At 42.7% G+C, this 12,667-nt stretch overlaps 1 protein-coding gene across 3 annotated transcripts in view; it reads right to left on the minus strand.

The window, feature by feature from the left end:
* Positions 1-12,667, minus strand: part of EDEM2 (ER degradation enhancing alpha-mannosidase like protein 2) — an 84,552-nt gene that overhangs the window by 27,679 nt on the left and 44,206 nt on the right. The window contains exons 1-3 of one of the 3 annotated variants that reach the window (XM_021665733.2): positions 3,845-4,032; positions 3,503-3,613; positions 1,385-1,424 (exon numbers count right to left, since the gene is read on the minus strand). In XM_021665733.2, the coding sequence (XP_021521408.1) occupies positions 1,385-1,424; positions 3,503-3,613; positions 3,845-3,951 (258 nt within the window). In that variant the 5' untranslated portion in view covers positions 3,952-4,032. Of the gene's footprint in view, positions 1-1,384; positions 1,425-3,502; positions 3,614-3,844; positions 4,033-12,667 lie in introns of those variants that run through there. The other 2 variants (XM_064382341.1, XM_064382340.1) reach the window with 2 other exon arrangements.

Below are 12,667 nucleotides of genomic sequence, written 5' to 3' on the forward strand. Positions count from 1 at the left end.
GTCACTCCTGTGGTTTGGGAGAGGCTGATCCCATCCCTTAGCTGTAGAGTGGGTACTTGACCTGGACCAGGCCAAGTCTTTTTTTTTTTTTTTTGAGACAGGGTCTTGCTCTATTGACCAGGCTGGAGTGCAGTGGTGTGATCACAACTTACCACAGCCTCAAACTCTGGGGATCAAGCAATGTTGGCCTTCTAAAATGTTGGGATTACAGGCATGAGCCACCACGCCTGGCCCTTTTTACCTTTCTAAGCATCAGGGGTTTTTTAGTTTTTTATTTTTTATTTTTTGAGACAGGGTTTTACTCTGTCACCCAGACCAGAGTGCAGTGGCGCAATCTAGGCTCACTGCAACTCTGCCTCGCTGACTGAAGCAATCCTCCCACCTCAGCTTCCCAGATAGATGCGTGCTACCATGCCTAATTTTTTGTATTTTTGGTAAAGTCAGGGCTTCACCATATTGCCCAGGCTTGTCTTGAACTCCTGTGCTCAAGTGATCCACCTGCCTAGGCCTCCCAAAGTGCTGAGATTACAGGCATGAGCCAATGGGCCCAGGCGTAAGCATCAGATTTCTTAGCCATAAGAAGGAGTAAAGGTACTTACCTCAAGAAGTTGTTGGAAGAATTAAGATAATACATGTCTGTACTAAGCTCTATACAAACACACTAACTAGTCACTGATATCATTTTATTATTATTATTTTAATTTTTTTTGAGATAGAGCTTTACTCTTGTTGCCCAGGCTGGATGGACTGCAATGGTGCGATCTCAGTTCACTGCAACCTCCGCCTCCCGGGTTCAAGCAATCCTCCTACCTCAGCCTCCCCAGTAGCTGGGATAACAGACATGTGCCACTATTCCCAGCTTATTTTTTATATTTTAGTAGAGACGGGGCTTCACCATATTGGCCAGGCTGGTCTCAAACTCCTGACCTCAGGTGATCCACCTGCCTCGGCCTTCCAAATTGCTGGGATTACAGGTATGAGCCACCGTCCTCAGCCTGATATCATTTTATTATCACTAAACATGGCCCCTAGAATGTAAGCCTCTGAAAAGAGGAGGATGTCAAACTCTGTATCCCCCACAGAACTATACAAGCCTATCACAATTCTCTGTACATAATGGGTCCTCTATAAATGTTTGCTAAATAAATGAACCTGCATAAGTTGTAATTCTTTTTTTTTTTTTTTTTTTTTTGGAGAAAGAGTCTTGCTCTGCAGTTCATTTTTCTCTATCTAGCTAGGCAACCACAGACTGGTTCAGAATCATGAGATGCAAATAAAAGACCTAGGAGAGGAATTCATTTTTTACCCACAGTCAAGCTGCCAAAAGAGGAAGAATGTTGGTTATGTAATGGTGGAAAGGAAAAGAAACAGACAAGATACTTACCAGCAAGGTGTCCAGTGCATCAATTAGAGTCAGAGAAAAACTGCAAAAGGACAGAAATCCCAGCTGCTTAGTAAAAAAATCAAATACCAGATATTATGGCTGCCCTAAATCTGATCCCCCTAAAACTAAATGAGGCAAAGAAATGCCTCTGCCTGTCCCACTTACAGTCACAACAGAGAAGCCATAGTGAAAATCGCACTCTGACCCACTTAATGCACCTGGGAGGGTGGGCTGATGTAGCTCAACTGTAATTAAATACATCACCTATATTCTGGCATTCTTCTCTACCATTGGGAGGCAGTATAAGATTACAGCTTAAAGCACAGGCTTTTCACCAATTTTCACATCTAGGAATTTACCGCACAGTGAACAGCTGTTTGAAAGTGTTCATGGCAGTATTGTTTAGAACAGCAAGAGGCTGAAAAGAACCCAACGGTCCACCCATTAATGGGTGATCAAACTGTGTTATAAACCATGCAAAACTATAAAGTTATCAAAAAGATTGTTATCACTACTTCTATGTGCTGATGGTAAGATATTCAAATTGTTTTTAATGAAAAAGACAAGGTGGTTTAGTACATTTCCATCTATGTTTCAAAAAGAGACACACTGATAGAAAGCAGATTAGCAATTGTTAGGGTCAGTGGTGCAGGGATGAACTATAAAGGGCCACAGGGAACTTTTTAAGGTAACAAGTGTTCCCTATCTTGACTGTAATGGTGGTTACTATGCACTTAAAATGAGTGTAGGCTGGGCACAATGGCTTCTGCCTGTAATCCCCAGTACTTTGGGAGGCCGAGGCAGGTGGATCACCTGAGGTCAGGAGTCGGGACCAGCATGGCCAACATGGCAAAACCCGGTCTCTACAAATAATTACCCGGGTATGGTGGCAGTCGCCTGTAATACCAGCTACTTGGGAGGCTGAGGCAGGAGAATCGCTTGAACCTGGGAGGCAGAGGTTGCAGTGAGCCAAGATCACACCATTGCACTCCAGCCTAGGTAGCAAGAGTAAAATTCCAGCTCAAAAAATAAAAATAAAAAAGGGGTACTTTATTATGTGTAAATTATGCCTTTAAGAAGTTCATTTTAAAAAGATACACATATACACATTTATATGTATAATGGTATAAACCAAGAATAGTTCTGGAGAGACACAAAGGAAAGTTAACAGATGGAATTCTAAGGTATGGAAGATATTTACTGTATATAATTTTTTACCACTTGAATTTGCCATTTGTATTTACTTTGTTTCAACTTAAAAAAATAAAAACCAGTGCAAGTTTCAAGTTCACTTAACTTCTCCCATCCTTAGCACACTCGTGTGTAAAACAGGGATAATGACATCTAACTCCTAGGGGTACTAAGATAATTAAAGGAGATGACACAGTAAAATGTTTAGCATAGTGTTCAATCAATGCCAGCTTCAGTTAAAGCAATGATTCTTCACTCAGCAAGGAACAAGACAGTGAATTACAGCTCTCATAGATTTTTATTCTAGTGGAAAGGAGAAAGACAAACCAGTCGATAAGTGAAAATGATAGTATCAGAGAGTGAGAAGTGCTACAAAGAAAATAAAACAGGTAACTTGTGAGAGTGACTTAAAAGGGGGTCGTGGGTGGTTAGGGAAGCGGATGCTGAGGAGGTGACTACTGAGCTGAGATCTGAATGACAAGCAGCAGCTGGTGATGAGAGGATAATGGGGAGAGTGTATTTCAGACACAGAGAACATCAACTACAAAGACTTAAGTTTTGGGAGTGTCACAGTCCTTCCTGGACCTGACTGCACACCTACACAATTAAAGGATTGGGTTTTCTAATTCTTGGTGCCCTTCCACGATATCTTATTACTCCAGAAATTCCCCACAGCTGATGCCTGTTACTGCTGGGGCCGTGCCCAGCGATCCAGCCCACTCCGCGAATCCAGGACTTTTTTTCACTGCCAGAGGCTAAGTGAATTCTGGAGGTGATAGCAAGAACTGTGGGGAGCGCGGCTACAGCTCAGCTGGGAGCTTTCCGGTGCCGGTGAGGAGACCATGAAGCCACCAGCCCCAGCTGACCCGCCCGCCTAGGCTCAGAGAGTCAGACCCTGGCCAACCCTTGCCCCTCCGCTCGCACTACCTGCCCCAGGTGTCGTGCCCGTCACAGGTGAGAGGTCGAAGCTCATCGAAGGGGAAGGCATTCTCCAGGTAGCTGTCGTAGGCGTGGTAGAACATGGCCTTGACTCGCTCCCTGGGCGAGGGACGAGAAATCAGGCATGGGGCCAGTACACAAAAACAAGCGGGGAAAGAATAAGATACAGGGCGGAAAGTGGGAACCACTGGCTGATTTATGCCAGATAGACCTAGCGGCGGGGTCCGAGCAAGTCCGGGTAGGGGTCTTGGGATGGACGGAAAGAGAAGGGACCCGGTCCGCGCTTCCCATTCCCCAACTACCGAAGGGCGGGAACCTGGCCTCCTTCACCTGTAGTGGGCGGGATCTGGCGCGGTGCCGTCGGGACCTGGCGCACCATGGTGCAGAGGCAGCAGCGCGCACAGGAGGCCGAGCGGGATGAGCAGCCGGAAAGGCATAGAGCTCGTGTCCTCTCAGCGCCGCCCCAGCAGCAGCAGCCGCCACTGCCACCGGCTCATCCTGGGAACTGCAGCGGGTTCTTCCGGGGATCCGCCCCACCGCGCCTGCGCGCTGAGAAATCATCCTCTCACTTCCGGACTACAAGCCCCGGAATGCAATGGGCAGCGAAACCCGGCCGAAGAGCATCTTGGGATATGCGGTTTAGGACGCACTGATCAACGTGTCTTAAAGACAGTGGCTGTTGTAACTACTGTTATTCATTAATGTTTTAATAATAACAGTTAGCACGTATTGAGCACTTATATACTAGTACTGTACGGAGCATTTAAAATGCATTCTCTCATTTTTTTTTCCAGCAACCTTATTAAGCATGAAGCAGGGTAAGCATGAAAAATGTTCAGCCTTTACCATTATTAGGGATATTGAGTTTCCCAAACCAGTTACTTGTTGATTGTATAGGAAACAATTTACATTTATTTGTCCAAAACTTACACACACACACACACACACACGCACACACCCCTACACACCTCTTGCATTTTCTGATGCTGTCACTCTTGAGGTTTCCTAAAATCCCTTCAGTTCTAGGAATTTATGACATTTCTTTCCTCCCACTTTGGGATGTAGTTACACAATCATGGTCCCTTCAGTCTCTATCTCAAACCAGAAACTTACCCCTGCTGGCCCTGTAGAATGTAGTAGGTACGAATGAATACCCTGGGGCTTCCAAATGGAAGGGAAAGGAGATGACAGTAAGCTGAGACCCAGATAACACAGGTGCATTATATTTGTTTCCTATGATTCTTGTAACAAATTATCACAAACCAAGTGGCTTGAAGCAACAGAAATTCTCTCACAGTTTGGGGGGGTCAGGAGCCTGAAATCAGTTTCACCGGGCTTTCAGTTTCACTATAGCTTTCAGGAGGTTTGTAATCCATTTCTCCATTTCCTTTATTCCCAAGTTCCTAAAGTTTGGTCAGCTCCATAGCAACACCCATGACTTTGGTCAGTGTGACATGCATAGAACCAACCCTGGATTTGAAGTCAGATCTAGGCTCCAGTTAATGACAACTCTGTTACTCATCTATAACCTGTGTGTGTGACTCTCTCCTCTGGGGCTAGCATCTTTGTCTATAAAATGAGGAGTTTGAACAAACAGATCTTTGAGATCCTTCAGTCGAGGTTTCTATGATTCTAGGATTTGCTATCTTCTATTTGCTGAAAAAGTCAGATGGAAGTGGTAGCTCAGTTTGTTAACCTGGAGTGCAGCTAGGCTTGGTCTCCTTGGTCCCACATCCCTGAAAACATCCCCCAAGTCAGTGTCTCAAAATGCCATCTGTTGACAGAATTAAATCCCTGACAACCCAGAGAGATTGAGGTGATAGAGGCTAAGAGTATGGGCTTTATATTTTGGCAGACCTGAGTTGAAATACTAGCTTCATCGCCTGTTAGGATATGATCCCACCAGTTTTTCTCTGAGCCTCAGTTATCCCATCTGCATAATGGGAATAATATTAGTACTTACCTAATAGGATTGTGAGGATTTGGTGAGCTATTGCATGTAAAGTGCCTGTCATAGTGTCCAACAGAAGAGACACTCAGTAAATATTAGGATTTATTTATTTATTTATTTATTTATTTATTTATTTATTTATTTATTTATTTGAGATGGAGTTTCGTTCTTGTCGCCCAGGTTAGAATGCAATGGCACAATCTCGGCTCACCACCACCTTCGACTTCTGGGTTCAAGAGATTCTCCTGCCCCAGCCTCCCAAGTAGCTCGGACTACAGGCACAAGCCACCTCGCCCAGCTAATTTTTATATTTTTAGTAGAGACGGGGTTTCACCATGTTGCCCAGGCTGGTCTCAAACTCCTGACTTCAGGTGATCCACCTGTCTTGGACTCCCAAAGTGCTGGGATTACAGGTGCGAGCCACCGTGCCAGGCCTAGGATGTTTTTAGAAACTCTTGGGGCTTCCAGATGGAAGGGGAAAGGAGATGCCAGTAAGCTGAGACCTGGATAACAACCCAGGAGCACTGTATTCGTTTCCTGTTATTCTTGTAACAAATTACTACAAACCAAGTGGCTTAAAGCAACAGAAATTTATTTTCTCGAAGTCTGGGAGGTCAGGAGCCTGAAATCAGTTTCACTGGGCCAAAATTAAGTTCTTGACAGGGCCACACCCCCTCCAGAGGCTCTAAGGTAGGGCCCGTTCCTTGCCTCTCTAGATTCTCCTGACTCCTAGCATTCCTTGGCTTATGGTTGCATCACTCCAGTGTCTGCGTCTGTCTTCACATCGCCTCCTCTGTGGATGTGTCATATCTCCTTCTGCTTTTCTCTTATAAGGACATTTATAATTGCATTTAGGATCCCCCTGCCCCCTAGATAATACAGGATAAACTCGCATTTCAAGATTTTTAATCATGTATGAAAAAAATCCTTTTTTCCAAATAGAATAACATTTATAGTTTCCAATGATTAGGACCTGGACTCTAGGGGGCTGTTTTCCAGCCTAGCACAGGAACTAAATAATTTTCAGACCTGGGCCTTTCCCTGTTATGAAATTCACCTTCTGCATATTATAAATCCTATAGCTTATCTTTTTGTCTCCCATTCAAAATTCTAGTGTGGATAAAACTTTTGCAGAAAGGGTGAGTTCAGGTTGCCTGGATTTGGTAATGATAGGTCTCTCTTTATGAACAAGATATAAGCAAGATTGAAATACTCACAGTTTTCCCTTATATTCTTTTTCTAGCTTAATGAGAATGTACATTTTCCACACTGTCACAGAACAAATAAAACCAAGACTTATGTTTTCACAATTCATGTAACTAATTTCATAGTTTTCTAATGAGAATAAAAAATTGTTTTACCCTCTGGAAAAGTATTAGGACTCTTCTTTCTCTCACTCTGTGTTTATGATATTGGATTCCAGAAGGTTATAGCCCACCAGTGAAATGTTACACTTGAGCATTTACTTGTGAAGAAATTCAGGGTAAATTGCCTACCTCTCTAAGCCTCAATTTCCTATTGTAAAATCCAGAAATTGATGATGCCATAAAGGAATTCTGGGAATTAAATGGGATAATGAAAGTGAAAATTCCCAGCACAGTGACTGATAATGTAAGTTCTTAGTACATACTAATTCTCTCCCCTGCCTCCTCAATTCTGTTTTTTAAAGGCGGGGCAGTTGGTTCCATTTACTGAGCATCTGCCCCTAGTCATCCAAGGTGTTATAGGCAGTAGTTCCTGTCCTCAAAAGTTTGAGGTACAGTGCTGAGCATATAACTAAGATTCTAAAATAATCAAGTCATAGTCCTTCCCCTTGAAGTCCTTGCAGTTTTGTTAGAAGGGGAAGATGTCAATTGGAGAATACTTGGAATCATACAGTGTTCAAGTCCTCCCTGTGGGTGAATAGAATTTGGAGGGGGTTCAGATCACATCAATATCTGAGGTCAATGTCCTTGGACTCTGTGTTCAGCAGAGCAAGACTTGGACTGGTTATCAGAAACCCTTGATCCTGTTACTTGTTTTTTTGTTTTTGTTTTTTTGAGTCGGAGTCTTGCTCTGTTACACAAGCTGGAGTGCAGTGGCACAATCTGGGCTCACTGCAACCTCCGCCTCCCGGGTTCAAGTGATTCTCCTGCCTCAGCCTCCCAAGTAGCTGGGACTACAGGCGCACGCCACCACACCTGGCTAATTTTTTGTATTTTTAGTAGAGACAGGATTTCACCGTGCTAGCCAGGATGGTCTTGATTGCCTGACCTCATGATCTGCCCGCCTTGACGTCCCAATGTGCTGGGATTACAGACGTGAGCCACGTCGCCCAGCCACCTGTTACTTGTTTATCAAGTATCTCTGTGTGATCTTGGGCAAGTCATTTTCCCTTTGGGGAACTCAGTTTCCATATCTGGCAGATGAAAGAGTGAGACTGTCTCTCAGCACAAGGAAAATAGTAACAGATCCATACAGAGTTATTGCAAAAAATCAGAAAACAGAATTCAACACACAGCAACTGCAGAAATATTCCCCCCAGAAACATCCATGAAGCAGAATAACGTGGTGGGACAGCATTCCAAATGGGATTTGACTATTTGGCCACTAAACAAGGAAAATGAGGGGGATGGGGAGAGGGATAAGAAGAAGGAGAAAATAGTCACATGTATTGATATAGTGAACATTTGCATAGCAATTAATATGTTTTTTGTACTTTACACCCATCAACACTATTAATCCTTACCACAACCCTCTGAGAAAGTGTCACTATCACCATTTTACAGACCAAAAACCTGAAGCACAGATTCTAAGAATTGAAGAGAGCTTTAGCCACTTAATCAATGTCTCATACCAAGTAAGTAGAAGAGTCAAGATTTGAACCCAAACAGCCTATACTGTACTGCATTAATGAAAATAATGACAAATATATAAATAAAAGGCCAATACGGAACTTAAGCATGGAGATCTGGTCAACTGCTACAGTGTCCTCTAGCTTTAGCTTCGTGTGATTTTAGGGTCAACATTTCCTTCCCTTTTGCTGGAAAGTTAGAGGAAAAAGCTCAATTCTTCCAAGTTGGAAGCCAAGGCATTTTAGATCCCCTTTGGCCAAATACATTTGACTGCTTTTAGCAGGGAAGAATCCTTTTTTAACATCTGGAGGTCATTTGGTTCTCCCAACTCCCAGAGAAGGGCTTGCACACTACATACTTTTGACTTGCCAGAAAATAACAAGTTTATTCCTGGGAAATTTCCCATCTGTTGCTTTGTGGAAGTGCATTTCTACGTGCAGCATGTCCAAACATTTAGATCAATGACCCCCTGGTTAGGGCTCCAGACCACGTTTTTATTCTTATTTTCTTTTTCTTTTTTTTGAGATAGGGTCTCACTCTGTAGCCTAGGCTGGAGTGCAGTGGCATGACCACCACTCACTGCAGCCTTGACCTCCCAGGCTCAAGTGATCTTCCCACCTCAGCCTCCCAAGCAGCTGGGACAACAGATGCACGACACTATGCCCAGGTAATTTTTAATTTTTTGTAGAAACAAGGTCTCACTGTATTTCCCAGGCTGGTCTTGAACTCCTGGGCTCAAGCAATCCTCCCACCTTGGTCTCCCAAAGTTTAGAGATTACAGGCATGAGCCACCGCACCTGGCCTCAGACCATGTTTTTATTATGCTCACGTTCCAGTGAACTCAGACCTGTAGGTAAATCTGCCATGGAATGTGCACTTTAAAATGGTTAAGATGGTAAGTTATGTCATGTGTATTTTGTCACAATTTTTTTTAATATTAAAAAGTGAGGGTGGGCACAGTGGCTGAGCCTGTAATTCCAGCACTTTGGGAGGCTGAGGTGGGTGGATTGCTTGAATCCAGGAATTTGAGATGAGCCTGGGCAACATGACAAAACCCTATCTCTACAAAAACAAACAAACAAACAAAAATTAGTAGGGTGTGGTGGCATGTGTCTGTAATCCCAGCGATTCAGGAGGCTGAGGTCGGAGGGAGGTAAATGGAATGGGATAAATGGAATGGGATCCAACAAACTTCTTTTTTGTTTTTTTAATGACGTCTACTGCCCTTTTGAAATAAACAGTTACGGCAGGGTGCAGTGGTTCACGCCTGTAATCCCAGCGTTTTGGGGGACCAAGGTGGGCAGATTACCTGAGGTCAGGAGTTCAAGAGCAGCCTGGCCAACATATTTTTAGTCTCTACTAAAAATACAAAAATTAGCTGGGCATGGTGGCAGGCGCTTGTAATCCCGGCTACTCAGGAGGCTGAGGCAGGAGGATTGCTTGAACCTGGGAGGTGGAGGTTGCAGTGAGCTGAGATTATGCACTGCACTCCAGCCAGGGTGACAGAACAAGACTCTGTCTCAAAAAAAAAAAAAAAGAAAAGAAAAGAAAAGAAATACCCAATTCTTTCAAAGGAAATATGTTCTTATTGGCTGGCAGGGAGAGGGGTGATTGGTAGATGGGGAAAGGGTGTGTTGGGAATAGATGCTCGGTGTTGGGAATAGATGATTGGTGCCGCAAAGAAAAATTAGCACTGAGACAAAGGATTTTTCAGCAACGCAAATTTTACCTCCTGGACTACAGGAAGGGTACCCTCGAAAGCCATTGTGCTACGAGAGTACAATGAACAAAGGAAAACACACAAAGTTATCCCTTGTGCATTTGGAGTCATCCTTACCGCTGTGTCTGATCTCCGTTGGTTGGATCCAGACCTCACAAACTAACCTAAAACCCGATTAGCTAATAACTTAAAATTTTTCTAAACAGATAAAAGCAATGGAGAGCTGGGACATGCCTGTGAGCATGTCCAGCACAGATACCTTGGTTAAAGTACAAGGACATAGAATGCATACGTTCCTGTAAGCATGGCATGTCTAATGGCTACATAGGATAAGGCTTAACAAAGTTATTAGCACACTTATTCTTTAACAAGAAAGGAAACTTTAAAAAGAAACTTTTCTACTTCCCACAGGGTGCTTCCTTGCTGATATCCAAAGCAGATACTTTCTCTGTCTATTTGATGATACAAAACTAGCCCTACCACACCAGGCTAAGGGAGAGAAGAGGATCCATGTCCCACAGAATTCTCCTTATCAGCCTACCTGCTCCATAGCCCCCAAACTCTGCTGCCAATCAATTGTGCCAGGTCAGGAGGAAAGAAACAGGAGGGAAAAAAGAAGCCTAATAGATTGAAAATCGTTTCAGCAAACATTTATTGAGAGCCTTGTAACTCTTAGTGTCTACTGAATAAACTTACTAGTGTTAAGAAAAATTATCTGAAACATGTTACTAAGATAAAAAGATGACTTTGTAACTTTTTTGCTATGATGATAAAGCATTGACTAGAAAGTCTACTTGTCATCTGTCCCTGAAGAGAAATGTGACACTATTTACATCATTAATTAGGGCCCAAACATTGTACAATTCTGTAAAGTAATAAGATGTGGCAATTTCCTTTTCTGTCTGGTAGAGGAGATAATCCCAAAGGTTATGATATTATTACTCTGTAGGACATTAACCCATTTAGTATTTAATTTAGCAATCTTACTTCAACATTTTTCTTTTCCATTGACTATAAAAACTCCAGTTCTTTTTTTTTGAGACAGGGTCTCACATTGTTGCCCGGGCTGGAGTGCAGTGGTGTGAACACAGCTCACTACAGTCCTGACCTCCCACGTCCCAGGCTCAAGTAATCTTGTCTCAGTCCCTCAAGTAGTTGGGACTACAGGCACATGCCACCATACCCAGGTAATTTTTGTATCTTTTTGTATAGACAGGGTTTTGCCATGTTGCCCAGGCTGGTCTTGAACTCCTGGCTAAGCAATCCACCCACCTCAGCCTCCCAAAGTGCTGGGATTACAGGCATGAGCCACCATGCCCAGCCAAAACTCCAGTTTTTATATTCTATTTTGAACTGGATTTGTCATCCTGCTAGTTCCCTCATTAATGAGTTAAATGAAATTCTGACCCATGCTCACTGTCTATTTCAATAAGAATTATTATTATTTTTTGTTTGTTTTCTGTTTTTGAGACAAAGTCTCACTCTGTTGCACAGGTTTGAGTGCAATGGCGTGATCTCGGCTCACTGCAACCTCTGCCCCCGCCAGTTAAAGTGATTTTCCTGCCTCAGCCTCCCACATAGCTGGGATTACAGGTACTGGCCACCACTCTCAGTTAATTTTTGTATTTTTAGTAGAGACAGGGTTTCATCATGTTGGCCAGGCTGGGCTTGAATTCCTGACCTCAAGTGATCCACCCACTTCGACCTCCCAAAGTGCTAGGATCACAGGAGTGAGCCACCGCGCCTGGCCGAGAATTATGTTTTTAACATGCTGATAATTATCCCTGACACTAAGTGTCCACCACTGGATTAAGCAATTTATAGACCCATGATATGTCTTTGAGAGAGTTTCTTTTTTGTTGCCATTTTCCAGATGAGAAAGCAAAGGCATAAAAGATAAAAAGAATTTTTCTCAGTGCCAATTTAGTGCCAGGAGCTTTACTAAGTTACAGTTTTTTTTCCTCCTTCCCTGGAAGTCCTGTTATCTATTCATTGATTTTAAAAAATCCGTTGAGCACTTCTGATGTGCCAAATACTCTGCTAAGCTGGTAATACAGAACTTTAAAACACATTCTCTGCCCTCTTACGGCTTTTGGTGTGGAAGACAGATATATAAATAGATAATTATCATTTAAAGAAGTAAAGGAGGAAACTCTCTGAGCCTATTCTGGTTTGGGGGCTGCCTGCAAAATAATAATAATTAATTAATTAAAATTTTAAAAAAATTCTCTTTATGATACGCTCTTGATCAGAAAAATAAAATAAAATAAAATTTTTTTAAAATTCTTCCTTCAGGTCCAAATAGGAAACAAAACAAAAAAAAATTTTTTTAATAAAAAGAACTAAGGGAAAAAGAAGGTTCCAATAAAACAGAAGGAGTATCTAACCCTGGCTTGTGGACATGAAGTCAGGGAAGGCTTCCTGTAGTAGGTGACACCTGAGCATTCTAATAGGAATTAGCTGGGCTGAAGAAGGTGGCAGGAAGCATCTCAATTCAAAATTTTGATTCTGTAGTTTATTATAAAAGGCTCTTCTTCTGACTCCTCATATCATTTCTTCCTTCCTATCACCTACTCCTATTTGGCCATACTTACGTATTATTATTTCTCAAGTATGTTATAGTCTTTCTCCTTTCATATTATATCTTT

The sequence above is a fragment of the Aotus nancymaae genome, unplaced genomic scaffold, assembly GCF_030222135.1.
Source record: "Aotus nancymaae isolate 86718 unplaced genomic scaffold, 86718_ANA_hifiasm-v0.15.2.pri h1tg000029l, whole genome shotgun sequence".
In the NCBI taxonomy this organism is placed as follows: domain Eukaryota; kingdom Metazoa; phylum Chordata; class Mammalia; order Primates; family Aotidae; genus Aotus; species Aotus nancymaae.